At 49.7% G+C, this 19,777-nt stretch overlaps 1 protein-coding gene across 10 annotated transcripts in view; it reads right to left on the minus strand.

Annotated features, from left to right (window-relative positions):
- The window catches only part of Agap1 (ArfGAP with GTPase domain, ankyrin repeat and PH domain 1), a 488,546-nt gene that overhangs the window by 313,831 nt on the left and 154,938 nt on the right, over positions 1 to 19,777 (minus strand). For 6 of the 10 annotated variants that reach the window (XM_013157544.3, XM_063237062.1, XM_005005706.4 and 3 more), the window contains exons 2-4: positions 12,348 to 12,406; positions 7,375 to 7,462; positions 6,671 to 6,682 (exon numbers count right to left, since the gene is read on the minus strand). In XM_013157544.3, the coding sequence (XP_013012998.1) occupies positions 6,671 to 6,682; positions 7,375 to 7,462; positions 12,348 to 12,406 (159 nt within the window). The remainder of the gene's footprint in view (positions 1 to 6,670; positions 6,683 to 7,374; positions 7,463 to 12,347; positions 12,407 to 19,777) is intronic. The other 4 variants (XM_003474578.5, XM_003474579.5, XM_013157542.3 and 1 more) reach the window with 1 other exon arrangement.

The raw sequence follows: 19,777 nt of genomic DNA on the forward strand, positions 1-19,777 counted from the left end.
GCCAGAGTCACTGTAGAGATCGCTGAACTGACTTCTGCCCCTATCTGTTAAATCAACCTACCAGTAAGCTCATAATCCTCAGGATTACAGATAATCCTTGTTAAAAAGTTATCATGCATTTACAATCACTTGGTTGCAAGTAACATGGTAAAATCCATGTCAAAAAATTTAAATGGCTAGCTTTCAAAACAACTCAAATTTTATTAGTGTTGTATAGACCCACCCACTCCCCAGCTGGAACAAGATTCAGGAACAATTTTAGAAATAAGCCTGAACATCTGTGGAGCATTGGTAGCTGACTAAAGTTTTTCAAAAGTTCACTGGATTTGGAAACGGTTTCTGGAGCTGACAGCTTAAATGTATTTTGGAGTCTCAGAAAAATCAGGCTGGGTGTTTACCTCATGGTTTTGTTTCTAGGAGACTAAGTAAACAGTCATTAACAAAGGATCTGAGATCATGTGCTTCTGGGAGCAGCAGACACATCTGTTAGAAGCAATTCTGGCCAGGTCCTGTGGTGAGGAGATGGCAAGACTGACCCTTGGGCCAGCAGCCTGCAGGCCCTCGCAAGAGTCAAGTGACCACCAGAAGGCTTGGCCCTCGGCATGTGACGTCAGCAGCTGCACAGAAAGAGACACAAAGCAAAACACAGTGCAAACCCCAGGGCCCCACCATGTGCAGGGAGCAATCCAACCTCTCCCACGCCAGAAAGGAGGAGACAAAGATGCTGCCCACCACCATGGGCACCTGCCAACCTTGCACCCGGTGTCTCTCCCACCAAGGCAGCCACAGAGTCAGCCCACTTCACAGCCTGTCCTCTGCTGTAGGTTCCACAGGGTAAGGAGAGGTCCCAGATCACCTAAGCTTCACCCTGGGCAGCTGGGATAACCAGGGACACCCAGAGACCTACGATGGCCTCACGCAGATAGGAGTTTTCTACTCCTACGGACCCAGAAGCTGATTGTGGAGTGTGATCAGAGTTAAAGTCAGAGGTGAGTCTTCTACCCCTACACGGACCCAGGAGCTGACCGTGGAGCACTGAAGTCACATCTTGCGAACAGCAGATGAGGCGGGGCTGCTGCAGAAGCAGAGGACTGGGAAAGAGCAGGGACTTGGGTGGCACCACATATGACAAATCTATTCCGGGAGGAAGACACTCCTTCTTCCATGGCAACATAGGGCCAGAGCAATTCTCCAAAAGCCATATTCTCTTGGGCTAGTCACCTGGATAGCACCAAGCCTGACCTGCAAACTACCTGTGCAGTAGACTCAGCAGGGTGGTAACTGGTTCAACATCACAAGACTCTGGAAGAGACAGGCCCTAACCTTGATGGCAGTGTGGGAGATGCCCCTTGAGCTCTAGGTCCTGCCTCCCAGAACATTTCCAGGTCACTATGTACCACTGTGTGTCCCTTTGGTCAGTGGCCAGTGGATTCCTGGAACCAGTCAGTAACCTAGCAGGTTATAGCTCACAATCACCAAGGTGCACATCCCACGTTCCGAGAAGACGTCCCATCTCCCTCTGGATGCAGAGCCGCGTGTTCCTCCCCATCCAGCTAAGAAGTCCTCATCAAACTCTCCAGACTGACGCCACCAGCCAAACTGCTGCTCACAGACAGGAGTCAGCGACGAGATTCAGCACAAAACAAAGGACACTGCACTCAAAAAATGTCCTCTCCTACCTTGAACTGCCTATGGGATCACCTCGCTCATTTTCTTCAGTTGGCTCCCCACATCCACAGATCCAACCCACCGAGGATCAAAACGACTCCTGCTTCTGCACTGTGTGTGCTGACTTTTTTCTCACCTCTCTTCTCTAAACGATACAGCAGGATGATGATTCACACAGTGTTTACACTGTCCCAGGTGTCCTAAGTCATCCAGGAATGGTGGGAAGTATATGGTGGGATGTGTGCAAACACCGTGGCACTTTATAGAGGGACAGGACCATCTGCAGACCACGGAACCTGAGGCAGTCCTGCACACAGTCCCTGGTGGACACAAGATGATAGCACCACACCCATCTTCACCCAGCAGCTGTAATTACTCTGAGCGCCTGAACAAATGCTTGTTCCCGACTTGTCCTCCCGGGCAGGACATTCAAGCTTCTCCATTCTCCCTCCTCTGTTTCAGACACCTGGGAAAACAGCCAGGCACCTTCTCACCTGGCAGGCAGGCTGCCTCCCCCAGGCCCTTGAGCGAGCTCCCTGGTAGAAGATCTATGGCTGATTCTTTACCTGTGATTCTTCTGAATCTCAGTCTGTACTGTGGGTAACACCGGCTTCCAGTGATCAGTTACTGTTTTCCACCCCACGGAGAGAAAACCAAGGGACTAAAGAGCTCCAGGCTGCCACTGCATGTGCATCCAAGAGGAGGACAACAGAGAGCAGGGTTGGAGCATCGGCCACTGGCGAGGCTTCCCACTGCATGTCCCCAGCACCAGGCTCCTGGCAAGGCACAGGCTGGCCATCAGCCTAGACAGATTCAGTGTGGCCACAGCCTTGCAATTTTCTGCAAATACCTCACAGTTGGTTAAGGGCCAACAAGAAGCTGGAGAGTCAATTGCTGATGCTCAGGAGGAGACAGCAAAGGCCCATGTCTTCATCGCTTTTCTGACCACTGTGACACAATACCCAATGCCTGCAAATTAACGTTTTCATGATGGGGCATCATTTGTGTCTCACTGGCAGGCAGCTCTGAACCACCGGTGGCACATGCATGACTGTCCCATCAGGTGGTGTGGGACAGTCCCACTGGGTGGTACAAACTCTCTAAGGGGACAGTCATCTGTGTACCACTGGTGGCTCGAGGTGGTGGGGACGTGTTCAAGGCAGAAAGGTTTATTTTGGCTCACATGTACTGCGCGGTTGGCTGCTCTGAGGCAGGATGGAGGGCTGCACACAGGACAGAAAGCAGAGCCAAGGGAAGACCTTCCAGACCACACCCCCAGCCTTCCTCCCTTCAACCAGACTCCGACTTCAGGCATTCAGCTATAAACTCAGCAGTGGACAATCCATGAGCCATAATCCATCATCTCCAAAAGGCCTGAATACAAGTACACAAGGCTTAGGGGAACATCTATATAGACCATAATGCTCCCACTCCACAGGGCCAGGGACCAGGACTGCCCAGGGAGAAGGCCCAGGGGGAACACCTCACCAACTCTGAGGGCACTATGGGTCTGAAGTGTCTCCGAGTGGGTCCCAGTGCTCCCACATGACACCACAGAAGCTATGTGTCTTCCGCTTGACTTTCTCCCAGAGGAGGGATTTAACACCAGGACATGTAATGTGGCGCTTCAGAGGAAGGCCAGATGCACACTGAGCACTAAACCCCCCATGCACGGTGGAGAAACTGGAATGATATGGCCAAAGCATCGCTCCTGATCCAAATTAGCAGCTATTCATAGAGCCCTCGTGGCAACAGCATCACTGCCACCCAGTTCTCTTTCTGGGATGCGAATGACGACTGTGAAATTTCCCACCGAGGTGTCAAGGTCACACATAGGCTGTCATTTCTGTGAGGTTGTGCAGCCAACAGTGCTGGCAAAGTCACAGCATGATGGCCTGAAGGGACAGGGCCAGCACCAGCCGCAAGATTCCCGAGCACACTGTTCACACGTGCACTGCCCAAGGTGAACTGTGGCCTTACACAGAAGCGCACTGGTCCTCAGCCCTGGCACCTGCGATACAACCTGACTTCCCAGCAGGCTTTTTGGAGCTGCAGCTGGTTGAAAAGACATCACACAGGCAGAGGGTGAGCTGTACTGCATGGTGTGTGGCCTGAGGCAGGGCTGGGGCGTGAAGTTTAGAATCCAAAGACACTAAGGATGACAGGGGTCATGGGATTCTCCCTGAGCCTCCTAAAGTAACTGATCCTGTTAAGACCTTGATTTTGGAAGTTTAGCCCCTAGAACAGGAAGAGAATAAACTGTTTTAAATCGTCCCATCAGGGGAAGTCCAGTGGCCCTAGGACTCTGAGACATAATCATACATTACATGTATGCAAATACACACACACACACACACACACACACACACACACACATACACACACACATACACAAATGGGTAGCTGCCTGTACAAACCTGTAGTCTTTGATCTACTTTTACGGGATCACAAACTCCCCACTGAGACACCCATTTTTGCACTAACTGCACACAGATGTTTCCCCCAGAGGTGACTCTTCCTCCACATTGCCCCCAGCAATCTGAGTGTCACTGGTGGGGTTGGCATTGGGACGAAGCACATTTGCCCATTAATTAAACCAGAGGACTGTGTACAGACAAGAGGGTGAGCAGAGAAATCTAACAGGCGACGCTGGGACAGGCAGGTCACACAGCCTTGCCCCAGCACACCTCCTTTCACCGGAAGCAGCAGTCTCAGGAGCCTAAGGAAGTAGGCAGATGTTTACTAGCTGGGTCTTGGTGCTGGGTGATCAGGCATCGGTGGCACCACCCCCTGGAAGGATTAGTGTCACCCTCCTGGGACCCTAGTTAGGTCTCCTAGGGGTTGCTATAAAAGCAAGACAGTCTCCTCCACTGCCCTCAGGATTCCTGTCTCACCACTTGAGCCTTCTCCTGTGTTCCTGCCTTGGCAGTATCCAACATGAGGCCCAAACCAGGGACCAAATAAATGGGGCCATCTGGCCTTGAACTTTCAGCCACAACACTGTGTGAGCTGAGTAAGCCTCCTTTATTTATAAAGTCTGCAGCCTGAGGTATTTTGCTAGAGTCACTGAAGATGGCCTAACACAAGACAAATCAGAAGCAATACCAAGAAATGGAAGCTCAAACCAGACACTGGCCAGGCCCCCAGTCAGCTATCATCAGCTTTGACTCATGCCACCCAACACTGTATGCACATCTGGGTGACAACTCTGTAACTTGCATCCCAACTTCAGAATGTTCTAACACACACCACCCCAATTCAGGCATGCACAGGCAATGTGTTATGCTGGTTCATGAGACAAAAACTGGAAGCCCTGCTGAGCAGCAGCAGCTCCCTACCAGACAAGAGGCTTGAGGACAGTAAGAGGAGGCACAGGGGAATCTGGCTCTCCTCATTCATGCCCTTTCCAGCCAGCCCCAGTTCCCACTGTCAAGAGATAGGACCAAGGTCACAGGTAATATGAGAGGGACGCCAGTGCCCTGCTGTAAGGAAGAGGAGAAAGAGGGTCGTGGCCTGCCTAGATATAGACAGAATAGGTGGCAACCACAGGAAAACACAGGTCTGAAGGGCTGAAGGGCCTCAGGCTCATGGGGTACCTCTGTGACCTTGATGCATCCCTTGGGTGCACCTGGGCATGGTACTGGCACCTGGGCATGGTACTGGCAACTCCCTGTTGACTGGAGTCAAGAGGCCAGGGGACAACTGGCCTGAAAGTGCAAGGGGAGAACCAGAAAATCCCTTTCCAGATCCCCAAGCCTATGGCCAGAACCCCCGGATGGCATGAGAGGAAGCCTGCAGGGGAAGAAAAGGACTTTTGAAAACCACGTGTACCCTCTGAAATTCCAGTTTAATGAAAGGTATCACTTAAAAAAAAAATTCAAGAAGTGGGGCTGTTAGTGATCACAGTTAGGTCACCCCACTGGATACAGTTTTCACTGTTGTTGTGGAACTAAGACCAATGGTCCCTTGTTGAACAAAACACAAGGGCCCATTATGCAGTGCAGAGAAACTACAGTTCAATACAAACATGATGGGACCAATAGGACAGCCAAAGGGAAAGAGCAGAAGCCACGAGAGTGGCCCAACAGCAACTGGAGGAAAGTGCTCTCGAGGAAGACATGGTCCTGGCCATTCCCCTAGCAGGACTCCCACCCAGCCTCTGAGGTCTGGGGCACAAGCACAGGGCCACACCTAGAACTCTGGTAACCCCAGACCAAAGGCTGGAAAGCATGAGGGGCTCTGAGGCACATTTCCTTTCCCAATGGCTGGGGAGCCGCAGACGCTCAGTGGCTGATTTATTACTGCCCCCACTGGGAGCCCCAACATGTAAGTGAAAACCTCGGACAGCAACTGGACAAGACCATGGAGGTATAATCAAGTCGGGTGACTACCACTCACACTCAGACCCAAGGGACAAATAAACACACATGCCCAGCCCAGGGACAGGTCCCGGAAAAGAACAAGAAGGACGGGGAGATGCTAGCCTTTCTCACATCGCCATACCCTGGGAGATCTGAGCACCTGCTTCTCTGCTCATGGACAGCCTTGCTGCTCCCCGTGTGTGCCCACACACAGTCTCTGTGCTGACTCTCTTGTCTTCCTAAGCCATGTGCCATGGGGAGAACTTAAAAAGTGGGCCTTTTTCTGACATGGCTGCCACAAGTTCTGCAGATGTGACTGCAAAATTCCGCAGCATGGTGTGGGTGCCCTGGGCAGAGCCCCTCGAACTCTCCCCTCTCTGCAGGGACCTGCAGTGGCCAGGACGAGCGTTAAGTGCTAGAACATGTTACAAGGGACACAGGAAGCTACTTACAACTACTGCTCGAAAGACATCTAAGGGACAAAACAGGATGGAATGGTAAACTTAAAAAAAAGGTAAAAATGAAACAAAATAGGATGAGACACAGAACAGGAAGGGAAGGGAAGGCTACAGTACAGAGCTGTGTCTCTCCTCTCTCTCCAAAACAAGACAAGCGCTGCCATGAAGAAAATGTATAATTACCTGCATCCATATCTGCAAAGAATGGAACAGCCAGTAAGAAAAGGAAGGAACCAGAAATTCAGTGTCTCAGAATTGGATTGAAAAGGTTACATGGAGAGAAAATATAATTTAGAAAACTGCCTGGGAACTACACCTTCACTAAGGAGCTAGGTGGTTTCCTATCATTATTATATTTAAAGCAAAAAATAAAATATGGGTATGTTAACGGAAGAAGTAAATGTCTTATGGCAAAAGAAATACCTAACTCACATGCAAAATGATCATTAAATGTTCATAATACAATATAAGAGGGAAACATACTCAAACATATGGCGGTGATAATCTGGAATTCTTATCTAGAAAAGCTTCTATCCATGGCTAAGCAATGTTGTGTATAAACTCAATATTCAATCAGGTGAAACATCCAACCAATATTTAGGAGTAACAGTGGACTAACATTGGAAAGGACAGAACCATCAGATAGGAAATAAATTCAACAGCACTTCATGGTTCCACTCTCTTGTTCCAAATGCCAGGGCGAATGTAATTGGTTTGCTACAATTCCTACAGAACCACAATGCACTTAAAAGATTTGTACTGCTTAGTATGTTTCATTACTCTCTTGGCAAATGATACCTCGAAGCAATGACTCAGGATATGCTAATACAAAATGTAAGAGCCTAAACTCTCCTAAGCTGTGACTCACTGCCTGCAATGCAGCATACCTTCCGGAGACTCCTCCTGGACGTATGTGCCCGTCAGGTACCGGTGCACCAGGGCCGACTTGCCGCTGGCCAAGTTACCCACAATTCCCTGCAGCAAAGAAATGGACAAACGTTAAGGGTCATTAAGTCACGGTTTGGCGTTCTGCACACAGAGGGGTGAAAATATCCGGTAACCCCAAACACGATCATAACCAAATGTCTGTGCCATGGCCAACAAGCTCGTTAAATCCTGTGGGACAAGAAGGAATCCAACACTGCTGTCACCTAGCTACTCATCAGCCTCCAGAATGGTGTGGGGAAAAAGCCTGCTGTTCATACGCCACCCGGTTTATGAACTCTTGCTGCAGTAGCTAGTGCAGACTAGAATACTCAGTGCCACAGCCACAATTGGTGACGCCCCTGTACCCCACTGACCGCCTGGGATTTGGGGCTATAGGGCTGCCTTCCTTCAATGCCGATGACTCCATATGATCTGAGTCTCTGTTCTGTCTTGCTTTTCACCCCAGCACAGCACGCAGCCTGAAGAGCCCTGCGCGGCACAGGAGGAGCGAAGAAGTGAACGAATGAGCAGTGCTCGTGGGTCTCTGGGGCGAGAGGCAGGCACAGACCCAGACCACGGGGACAGATCCTACAGAACTCCGCTTCCCGTCCGGATTCAACTATTATCTCTCACCTGCGGCCTCTGTAACTTGAGAATATCCTCCTCATAATTACTCTTCCACTCAAGGGCAAGTGCTGTTTGCCAGCTTCATGCTGAGAAAATCCAAAACAATATGCCACAGAATTAAATTTTTAATTAAGATGAGTCTCTCTACCCCGAGGAAAGAAACGCTCCAAGTTGAGCTCTGCTCAGCCTCACTTTCCGGGCAGACAGATCTCCTGTTCTTTCATGGGCTGCTGGGTAAGGAGCAGGCCCAACCCGCAGCAGGACCACATTGGTCCTTGCCTGACGCGGGTGGTATTTGGTCTGCACAACCATCCTGCAGACATCACGGGTGCGACTTTGGAGTGGAACCAGTAGAAAGCAACAGCTGAGTGTCGGAAGGAAAGAAGAGCGGCAGGGAAAGGCTCATCAGGCTACAATGCCCAACTGGGAAGCTGAGGGCCTGCTGCTCGAGACAGCCAGAGATTAGGGAATCGATCGAGTCTGGGCCAAAGGGCTTTGTCAGAGAAACGAGGCATTTGCATGATGAGAAAGCTGTGTGCCAGGCAGGAGTTTGTCACCCGTGACCCCGCACTGTTTGTGCAGGCTCCGAATGATCCAAGCCATGCGCTCTGATTCCTTGCCTTGAAGGAAGGAAAAGCAAGGCTCTGGTGCGCCACACGTCTGCATTTACCTGGTAACCATGAGTTTGCTGAAAAGGAAATGGAGCCTTTTAGTCCGACTCTCAGGTGGGAGCTCAAGGAAAACAAGAGTGGGCTCTGGTCTGTTTACGCTTTCCACTCACACGCAAGCATGAAGCCATTGCTGCCTGGCACAGATCTGCAGCCCCAGAACCAACTGGTCTCAGATGATCGGACCACAACACAACTTCACAGAACCTCAGGCATGGTACTACCACTGTCTCGAGGAGAGCACACATTGAACTGTGTTCTCTGACAGATTCCCAAAGATCCGCTGCAAAACGTAAATAAAGGGCCCATTGGAGGCCTGCCATTACATCATCCGTGGCTGAGCCCAAGAAGCAGAGCTGGGGTCCTAAGGCGCTGACTGAAGGAGCCACCTGTCTAGGGCACTGCTCCAGACAATTGCAGCCCTGTGAGGACTCGGAGGCTGCCTGGCACAACAATGAGCGCTTCTTCAGACTGCAAGCCTCAGCGGCACACAAGGGACCTGAGGAGGTACCAAGGCGGGTATGCAGGGTCACAACAGTGCTGGTCATCCTGCCAGGTGATGGGGGCTGGGAGGGGGCTGGACTCACCCTGCAGCCACAGACCAGCACCTGGCCGGAGACACAGAGCCAATCTTGGCCATGGACCTGTCTTGAGAAAGTTACCTCCTGGGGATGAATGGAGGCCCACCCTTCGGCCCCTCCCCACGGCACCTCCCTTGTGCCTGCACTCTGTACTCTAGATAACGACGTGCTTTGCAAAGACCAGTGGAAAAGCAGGGTTTTGGTAGCTAATTATTATGAGCTGGCAGGGGAACACATAGGTCTCTTGGGTGGGCTCTTAGGAGGGTGGTCCCTACCTGATGGACACAGGCAGACTATGATGTTTAACTCTGACATGTCAACTCCACTGGATTAAGAAATGCCTAGCACACTGGCAGCCCATGCTCCTGGGGGTATCTGCTGGGGGCGTGGGGTGGCTGGAGATGTGGCCTTGGGATCTAGGTCTAGTCCTCTGCTCTGCTCCGCCACACCCATGTACTGTGATGTTTCTGCCTTGGAGCCAGCTAACTATGGACTGAATCCCTCAGAACCATAAAATTAACCTTCTATCCTTTAAACCATGAGCATATTATGTCCAATAGTAGGAACACTGGCTAAAAGCCTGCAGTGCCACAGCCGCCTCTGATGTTTTAACTTAAACAGAAACTCAGTATCTCAATCAAAAAATGTACATTTCAGTCCTAGACAGCCACATCAGCACTTATGTCAATCATTCAACAGGTATTTTGGGAAAGTCCCTAATGTGCTAGGGACTGTAGTAACAGAACACACAGAAGAAAGGGCAAGTGGCAGTCTGGAGGTTAGTCCTGGGGAATCCTGGGCTTCTAACCAGGGTCAGACACCCGATCAGAAGGATGCTTTATCTCCTGTGAGAAGAAGACACCTGCTGGCAGGTGCTACAGAAAAGGGGAGGAAGGGAAACAGAGGCGAGGACTCCAAGCATGGCATCCAGGGACAGCGGGGCGGGGGGACGACTGACACACAGGAGAGGAAACACAGGCACCTCCCACACACTGGTCTTTATTTCTTAAATTTGAAAACATGCATTTTTTGTGGTAACAACTCCTATATGCTCTCTTTAAAGACCCTGAAGCTCTTTCCTGCTGCACTTCCTGTCTGAGACCCCTGAAGGGTCCTGTGATAGTTGATACATTGAGAAGTTTAAGCAACTCAGCAGGGAGCCCAGGTCCTCACTTTATAAACATCCTCAGCCATGCAAGAGGAGGGCACAGGGATGGTTTGAGTGTTCTACCAGCTCTGGGGTGGGGGAGTGGCTGGCTTATAATATAAAGGAGGAGAAGAGGATGGCTCTCTCCAGTTCTTTTGCTCTTGCTGCTTTTGCTGTCTTCTGCCATCCTAAAGTGTTGCCCCTGTGTCATGTGTCACTCTGCCTTGGAGCTAGCTGATTTCCTTCGTTCATTTTGAGTGTTAGGTATTTTGTCTCAGCAACGAGAGAAAAGAACCCAGGACACACCCTGCCCCCACCTTCAAGCACTCTCTGAAGTTATGCTCAGTGAGAAAGGTCCAAGGGACTTGGGAGAAATAGCAAATGCAGCAGACTGAGAAGGCGGAGCAGAAGCCACACGCGCAGGAACTTTCCAGCCACCCCTCCACAGTCAGAGCTCACCACCTGACAGGCGGTACTGCGTGTGTTACACATGCACACCCATAGGCCCTGTATCTTGTGACAGACACATGGTATAGTCTTACTTGTCTCATTGCTAAGACAAAATACTTGGCACCCAAAGTTAACACAGTCCGTAGAGGCTTCAGTTCACAGTCAGGTGGCTCCAAGGCAGGGTGGCTTGGCAGAGGCGATCACACAGGAGAAACAGGTGAGAGCAAGCAAGGGGCTTCGGTAGCTTCCCCTTTCATAGTCTATCTGGGCTACTGGGATTAGAGCAGCTCCAAATCATTAATGGACTGATTCAGCAATCACATCCCCCTAATCCTAGCATCACACACTCTAGATCCAGGCCCTTCTGAAAAAGCCCGACCTATGACTGCAAGAGGCTTGTGGGAACATACAGGTACAAGCTGTAACAATTACTTAAAAAGTGGACTTGCCCCTTCCTTCCATCCTGAGGAATGGGATATGTGTGAAGCAGGCTTCCAGAGGTGACCATCACAGGCTTCTTCCACATAAGCCAATCACGTTAGCTAATCTCGACTATCAACTTGATTGGGTTGAGAAACACCCAGGAAATCAGTCAAGGGCACTTCTGGGTGTGGCTGTCGATACTTTTAGATACAATGAGATCTAACTTTATCACCAGATCAATTTGCCAATGGGATCAGAATTTGATGGCATTATTGAGAGTTGGTGGATAGGACCTCGTGGAAAGGAACAGATCACAGGTGCATGGTGTGGGACATAATACCTGGTCCCCAGCCATTTTCTATCTGGCTTTCTCTTCCTCCTTCCTGGGTGTCATAAGCTGCAAGGCTTTGCTGATGGCACCACATCCCTCCATTATGATGCTCTGCCTCATCTCAATCCACAGCAACAGAACTAGCTGACCATAGACTAACACCTCTGGAACCATAAGCCAACATAATAAACCCTTTCTCACCTAAATTAGTACTCTCAGGTATTACATCACAGCAACACAAAGCAGACGAACACATAGATCTAACATTTTACTCCACTGAAAGGGTAAAGTTTACAGTAAACCACAAAACTCTTTCCTTTTTTGCCAATGTTTCATAATACAGTAAAGACAACTTTTTAAGAACAATGAATAGCAAAGCTCACAGGCTCACTGGAGAGCTCCTTGTGTTGCCCTGCTGAGAACAGATAAACCTACAGTGGTGTGTGTGCCTGCACATATGGGAAAGAAAGAAGAGTGGGTGCTGAAGGCTTTGCAATACACCCAAACACGAATCTGCTGGGTGGCGGCTGGGGCTGGGGCTGGCACACTTGGGGCCCCAGCCTCCAATCACCAGGGACATGTGACCCTTCACAGGGACACACCTCAATGCACACCCCCTGCCTCTGCACATCCAGGTTGGCCGAGGTGCAGCCTCCTCCCTTCCCCCCAGCAAGGACAACGCACAAGGCTGGAAGGAGTCACTCACCACTTTGAGCTCTGGCACAGATCGACTCAATGTCCATTCCTGGCTATTCACGAAGGCATCTGAAAAAGAGGAGGCAAAAAGCAAAGTTAACCATTGTGACTCACTCAAAAGCAAGTTCAGGTGCCCCACCATGTCATTCTCAACAGGAGGGACATGGAAGGCAATGCAGACCAGCCCTTCTGTGCCACTCTCAGCCCCTCTAGAAAAGTTCCAACTAGTACAAATTTGAGCAGCTCAGAGGGCAGAGGCCACTTGTATTATATAACACAAACCCAGGGCCAGCAACTCTGCAGGTCTCCGGCACCTTTTCCTTCTCCCCCACTCAACTACAGGCAAGTCTTCCCGGTATACACAACTGGAAGACATCCTAACTGCACAGCTCACGGTGTAGAGATGTTTCCACAGCTCCTGGCACTTGTGGAACTGACCCTGAATCAGTCAGCTTTTGTTCTTTATTCAGTGTGCTAAAATTGTCACACTTCTGAAACTGTACCAAGAACAGGCATGTATATGAGCAGCCAGGCAGGCCAGGAACACATGGTCAACAGGACAAAAGTGGCATGGACAGACAGCCAGACTGTGGACCAGATGCTACTGGTCCAACAACTTGGGGAAGGGTGGCTCAAGGGAAGAGTGGCTGGGAGGCTCAGGAGGACCTGGTTGGCGTAAGAAGCCAAAGACACGAGGCTGATGAAAAGATCTTGAGGGAAGCCGGCAGGACTGTGTTAGACAGCAGAGATGCTGAGCTCCTAGGGAATAAAGCACATGTCCAGAGTACAGATGGCAGGGCAGAGGCTGGTCTATAGGCTCTGGGAGCAGAAGTCCTGAGGAGAATGCCTGGGCAGGAATGGACACCAAAGACTGACATCCAAGTCATGCTCCCTGCAGAGGCAGGTAAGATGGGGGCTGAAACCACAGGGTACCACTCAAACCTTGCAACTGGACATCCACACTTCAGCCATCCTAACTCTGCACAGGTATAGATGTCACCTGTGACCCTTAGAAGCCTGCGCCATGACAGCCCAAGCCTGATGCCCATCAGCACAAAGTAAATGGCAACCAACCCTGGTACTTAACTACATCACTGTCTAGGTGGTAAAGCCTTATGTATGCCATCAACTGCTCTTTCAGGCCAATGAGAATGTGGCCTTACATAACCGGTGGAGAAGGGCACAGTGCAAGATGACAGAAGATACTTGACAGGGGTGTTCCCAGTGCACACACCACATCACCAGCACTCAGTCACCGCTGCTGTACTTCCAGCAAAGCCCAATACTGGTTAAGTAAATCTGGGTAAACTCACACGTAAATACTAACTGGCCAATAAAAATGACAGAGGCCTCAATATACAGAATGCACCCCAGTACCCCAAAGCTCTCAAAGGTGATGAGAGGAAGGTGCACAACAGACACACACAGGACCTAATGCAAGGCAGTGTATGGTGTGTGTGTGTGTGTGTGTGTGTGTGTAAAATACATGCATATTCATGCTGTGACTTTTTGGGAGGTTTAAGAGCTTAGCAGCAGCTGACTTAGGTTTGGGGCCTATGTGGCAAAATTCCTTTCACCACTCTTATAGTCAAAATTCTTTCACCACTCAGATACCATCTGGCAGGTAAAAACCTATATAGTTTTTCGTGTGACTCTTAATAGTAAGACAGACGCAAAAGCTTGTTTCTTACGGCACAGCTGATTCTAACACAGGCATCACACTCTTAGATTACACTTACCACGAACATATTCATTATGTCTTAAGCAAGGCTCCATTAAACACAGACACATCATATAAATACTGGAGCACAGTGTGGCATCTCACATATTTCCTCAGTCAAAAGTAATATACTTTTTCTTTGTGGTGGCTTTATTAATAAAATATATTCCTGACACAGAAACAAACCTCACTTTACATAAAACCATTTATATAATAGACTTTCACCAACTCCCTTCTTGCCCTCCATGAGGACTGGCCCTCAATGACCGGAGTCTCTGGTGGTGGTGGCAGTGAGACCCCTGCATGGGGACTCATGGTGTCAGTCAGTGCAGGAAGGGGCCCGGGCCAGACTGACTGCTCATCTCACTGAGCTCAGGTGCTGCAAAACATACAAGGGTCTACCTGCTCTGAGACACACCTGGTCACAAGTGTGGATAGCTGCACATGGCTGGCAAGACTGCAAAGCCACAGAAGATGGCCCTCATGTCCCAAACTGTTCGGTGTCCCCTCAAATGCCCACTTGGGAAGAATGAGCTGAAGGCGCCGCCCTCAGGAGTCTGGTGCAAATGCCACCGGATGGGGATTAAAATGACACACAGACAGCCACTGGCTGACTGTTTCCAGCCTGCGGGACAGACAAAAACTCCCTGCGTGCTGGTGGGTGTGAGGGCAGGGCTGCAAGCTGCCTGCTTGGCACCATGGGCATCCACAGGGCAAGTTAGGAGTAGAAGGTGTTTCATCATTTTGCGCTGTTAACACGACGATATTAGTTCCAGTTATACTTGCATTTGTATGCTGCCAGCCAGGCTAGGCAATGCCCCTACCTCTGGACACCAGCCTTGTTAAATCAGAGCACTGATCTCTCCAAGAACCCCTAGGTTAGGAGGCGTGGAGTGATGGAACCTCTACCTGGAGTCAAACCCCAGCTCCTGGTTCCCTTTACTGGAGAGACAAGGAAAATCAGACTGAACGCCGGAAGACACTTTCTCCACTGGAAAGACTGATTCAGCCCTGGTTTTTGAAAGGTTTTTGCAGCAGTAGAAATTATGGCAGTGGTCGAACGGGGCGGAAGGCCAAAGCAGGAATGCCTACCACTTCCTGCTTCTTCCCCAGCTCCTCCATTTCCTTGTCACATGGTGTTGAGTGGCTGTTTTATAGCCAATCATCCTTTAGACTTAAAGCTATACACTTACCCAAGATAAAAACCAGAAGTCTTGTGACTGGGGAGGAGATAGATACCTTCCACTGTGGGCCAGATCCCAAGACAAAAGGCTAAACTTGACCCTCAAACCCCACAGGGAAACCTTCTTAATATGGATTTTCATGTTTTCAACAACAGAAATAAAAATCAAAAGGAAAAATAACAATCTGATCTTTTAGCAGTGGCACTTGGGAGCTCTGAGACAGGTAAACTGACACAAGGTGGAGCTGCCTGAGCCCCTCCCAGACCATGCTTCAAGTGCAACAAAAAAGGACACTGGGCAAGAGAGTGCCCAAGCCCGGCATTCTTCTGGGGCCTCCCCCCTACTGCAATCTCAAGGGCCATTGGAAGAGGTACTGTCCTAGCCACCAGCAAGCGGGTAAGCCACCCTCTAACTCCTTGCCCTCATAGGAGATCTCATCACGGCCGGATTCATCGCTGACTGATCTACTCGGACTTCCTGCTGAAGACAATGGGGCTCAGGGTCCACAGCCCCGCATTAAGGTGTCCTTTTCAGAGCCCCAAGTCCCACTAGAGGTCTCAGGTAAGACATTCTCTGTATTTGTAGACATAGAGGCCATGTATAGTGTTCTTCCTGAGTTTTCAGGCTGCTATATATTAAGTCCTCTGTCTCTATAGTGGGTGTTGATGGTTAACCTACATAGTCATGCAGGTTCCAGACTCACATCTTCTCTGGTTGAGCCCATAGTTTGAGATACCTCCAATATCACCTGCACTACTCATGCCATGCCCATTTTAATTCGTCTCAGGAATCCTCCAATTTTTCCTTGTGTTCCCCAACATCCCATAACTCCCAAACATTTACAGGGACTTAACCCTATAATTAAATGCCTTTTAGACAATAGTTTTCTTAAACCTACCCATTCACCCTATAATACTCCCATTCTCCTGGTACTCAAGCCTGATGGGTTTTATCGTCTAGTGCAGGACCTTGGAGTAATCAATAGTGACATTACCCCAATCCACCCAGTGGTGTCAAACCATTATACCATGCTCTCTCATATCCCTCCCTCCACCACTCGCTTTACAGTCATAGATCTTAAAAATGCCTATTTATTCCTTTGTATTTATGCAGACTGACCCAGACATCCTGAGGTCTCAACAACTTACACCTCTCCTCGGGGACACATAACACCTCCTTCTTTTCCTATTCATCAGTTTCTCAAACACAACCCTGGTCAGGACTGGAAGGTAGATTTTACACACATGCCCTGCCACAAATCTCTCAAAGATCTTCTCATCTTTGTTTGTACTTTTTCAGGATAGATAAAAGCCTTTCCCACAACCAGGGAGACTACTGATATACTTACTGAAGTCCTGTTATAGGAAATCATCCCAAGGACTACAACCAAGGTGGAGTGGCCCCTACCTAGGTCTTCTTGGCAACTCCAACAGTGGTCAAAGTTGCTGGACTGCCATCCTGGTTCCACATAACTCAAGTTAAGCAGTGCTCTCCCAGCCCTAAATCTAACCATCCTGAGTGGTCATCTCATCTTCTATTGCCCACCCATCTCCATCTCACCAAGGCCTCACAGCCACAACTCTCAGGCTAAGTCATTTTTGTTATCCAATTTGGTTCCTAATTCCTTATACTCAATTAATTACCTTTTTACAGCAGGTCTCTTCAATAGTCTTTCCTAAAGACTCCCACATCATGCATAAGATCACCTTCATGTTGTTCTACATGACAACTGTCTTAGTTCTCTCTATCCTCAGCTGTTTACTCAAACATGAGATCCCTGTGGGCCTAGGCTCTTATCTCTCTTATAGTGACACAGCCATGGCCATCCCCACCCCTCTTATTCTTTCCAGCTCAACTCCTGGACCAGAGACAAGCCCTACCTACCTACACTTTTAACTGTTACTCTTTCAGACAGGGGAATAATCACCTCTCATAACTTCACTCCTCCTAACCCCACACTTTGTTTTTCAGAATCCTACTCACCGTGGCAATGATTCTACCTCAACATGGTCCTGATAAAATGACATCTAAATCAAAGGCACCTCTCCTTCTACCTCTCCTGGGTCCTTAACTTTGATAGTGGCCTGCCTCCTCATGGCACTTTGTCTGTTTGTTTTTCCAGTCTAACATGCAGGCATTCACCAACGATAAAGTTATCCTGGCTAAATCATCTGACACCAGCTTCTGCATGGGCGTCAACCATCATCTAGTCAACCTTCCTAAACCCCAATAAGGCACCCCCTTTCAGTAAGAAGGAGTTGAGAGAGACTTTGCCCTTTTCCTAACAATACAAAGACAGGAATGAAAGGTTCTTGCTCAGTAGAAATTATGGCAGTGGTCTCACGAGGCGGAAGGCCTAAGCAGGACCACCTACCATGCTGCTTCTTCCCCAGCTCCTGTCTGCGCGTGAAGAAAATTCCAATCAGCTGCTCATGCGTCAGCAATGCCCACCCTAAGTGCCACCCCAGTCAGAAATTATATGTATATCCCATGCCCCTCCCACCTTTCTGGCAGAGAAAGCCAGGCCCCACCAGCCATGAAGGTCTCTCCACATCCTCAGAATAAAGGCTATTTTTTACTTTATATTCTCTCTTTCATCACACTGAAAACTCTTTCAGTTTTATGGACAAAGGAACCAAAACACCAAACGTTGAAGGAAAACACCAAGTCCCTACTGTCAAATTCATCCTGGTCACAGCACATTAGCATTTCAGAATTGGGGAATGTCAAACCGCACAGCCACATCTTACCCCATGACAGGGCTGGGGCCAGAAGCGATGTATGCTCAGCGACAGCAGAGTGAAGCCAAAGTATAGTGTGAGGCTGGTTTCCGTATTTACTGCAGTGCTAGAGAGTTCACTGACTGGTGGATGGATCGTGGTGCTGGATAGCAGACCCCGGTCCCCATGTACCCTGCGGCAAGTGCTCTGTCACTAAGCTACAGCCCCAGTCCTTAATTCCTTTTTACAGTTTCAGTTAGTGGAGGAGTCACTATGCCCTGAACTCCAGGCTGGGTGTGTAACACTGCACCCTAGTCCTTTCTTTGTGTCTAACAAATGCACAACTGATGATAAACACTAAGGCCATGGGTGGAGGTACAAGGCCATGAGGGCCACCACACTCCAGATGAGCAGACCACAGGGCCAGCAGCTGCAGCACCTTGAGGACAGCAGCTGCCATGCCCAGCAGGGGACGTCAAGCACTACCACCAGGGCTGCCTGATCTAGAACTGCAGCAGTGCCATGGACTGACTCCACGCACAGCAGACCACTGTCCTACACTCACACCTGGCCACCCCTCCCAACTCTGACCCACCTCCCCCCCCCAACTCTGTTACAAAGGAAGCCAAAGGGCCTTGGACCTTCCCTGATGGAAGTACAGCACACAGATCTGACATAGGCAGAAAACCAAACCCTAGTGGAACAGCACAGACCAATTCAGGAACCAGTGGAAGCCACGCTGGGCCCCAGGTCAGCAGGTCCAGCCTGCCCTATCCTCCCGGTGGCACTGCACCAGGACTAGCACTGTCATCTCCTACTGGTGGCAGAGGCAGCAGAAGCCTGAGGTGCCTCAGGCATCCCAGAATCCCCACCCTATCCTTTAAGGAGAGTTGAAGCACCTCTCTCTAGAGCACAAGCTTCTTTCCCAGTCTCTCAGGAGACAGAGCAGGGACAGGCAGCCAGCTGAGCTGCTGGCACTTGAGGTTCCCAGGGCCACCCCTGCCCTACAGACTTTGAGACAAGATCCGTGATGCTCAAATACACTCTGATGTTGACAGATGAGAAAGCAGTCCTGGGACCATGCAGGGCCAAAAACTGCAGCAAAACAAAAATAAACACCAACTAGCCATAGTTTTAGGTTCACTCTCAGGAGAGTTGCTCCTGTGTTCACAGCCCGGACTTTAAAATTCCCCAGTTCCCTGTACTCTCTGCTGACAACCGCCTCAGGGTACTGATGGCAAGCTGCTTCAGACCCAGTGCAGCTCTAGGCTCCTAATCTAACCAAGCTATTTCTAGAACTACTCCTAGGCAGAATCACACATTTTTTCAGGAAATTTAAGGACCTTGTTATACTACAGAGAAAATATGGGTTCTGATCTGAAAAAAAAACCAGACGTGTTCGTTTTCTGGATTGGAACAAAGGGCAGAAGCATCTGGGACCATGGAGGATGCATGCCCAACCCCCAATGCTTAGCCATCTACCTCCCTTTGGCCCAAGGGGAAGCCAGATAGTTCCCAAACTCCTGCACAGACAGTGTATAAGAGCAGAAATGTCCCTGCGCACAGTTGGACCAGGCAACACAGCTCTGCACTGGACACAAAGTCCAGCTTCACAGCACCTCCTCCACCTCCTTTCCCTAATGTATCAAAAACCAAGGCAGGCACACACCTGTCATCGTAGGACACTGGGATGCGGAGGCAGGAGGATCCCAAGTCAAGTCCAGCCTGGGCAGTTCAGCAACTAGGGCAATTCAGCAGGAAGGGAAAGCAGCTCAATGCAAGGTGCGGGACTCAACCCAGGCAGGCAAACAGGAGA

This window comes from Cavia porcellus, unplaced genomic scaffold, assembly GCF_034190915.1.
Source record: "Cavia porcellus strain 051 isolate PalLab524CR breed Dunkin Hartley unplaced genomic scaffold, mCavPor4.1 scaffold_26, whole genome shotgun sequence".
In the NCBI taxonomy this organism is placed as follows: domain Eukaryota; kingdom Metazoa; phylum Chordata; class Mammalia; order Rodentia; family Caviidae; genus Cavia; species Cavia porcellus.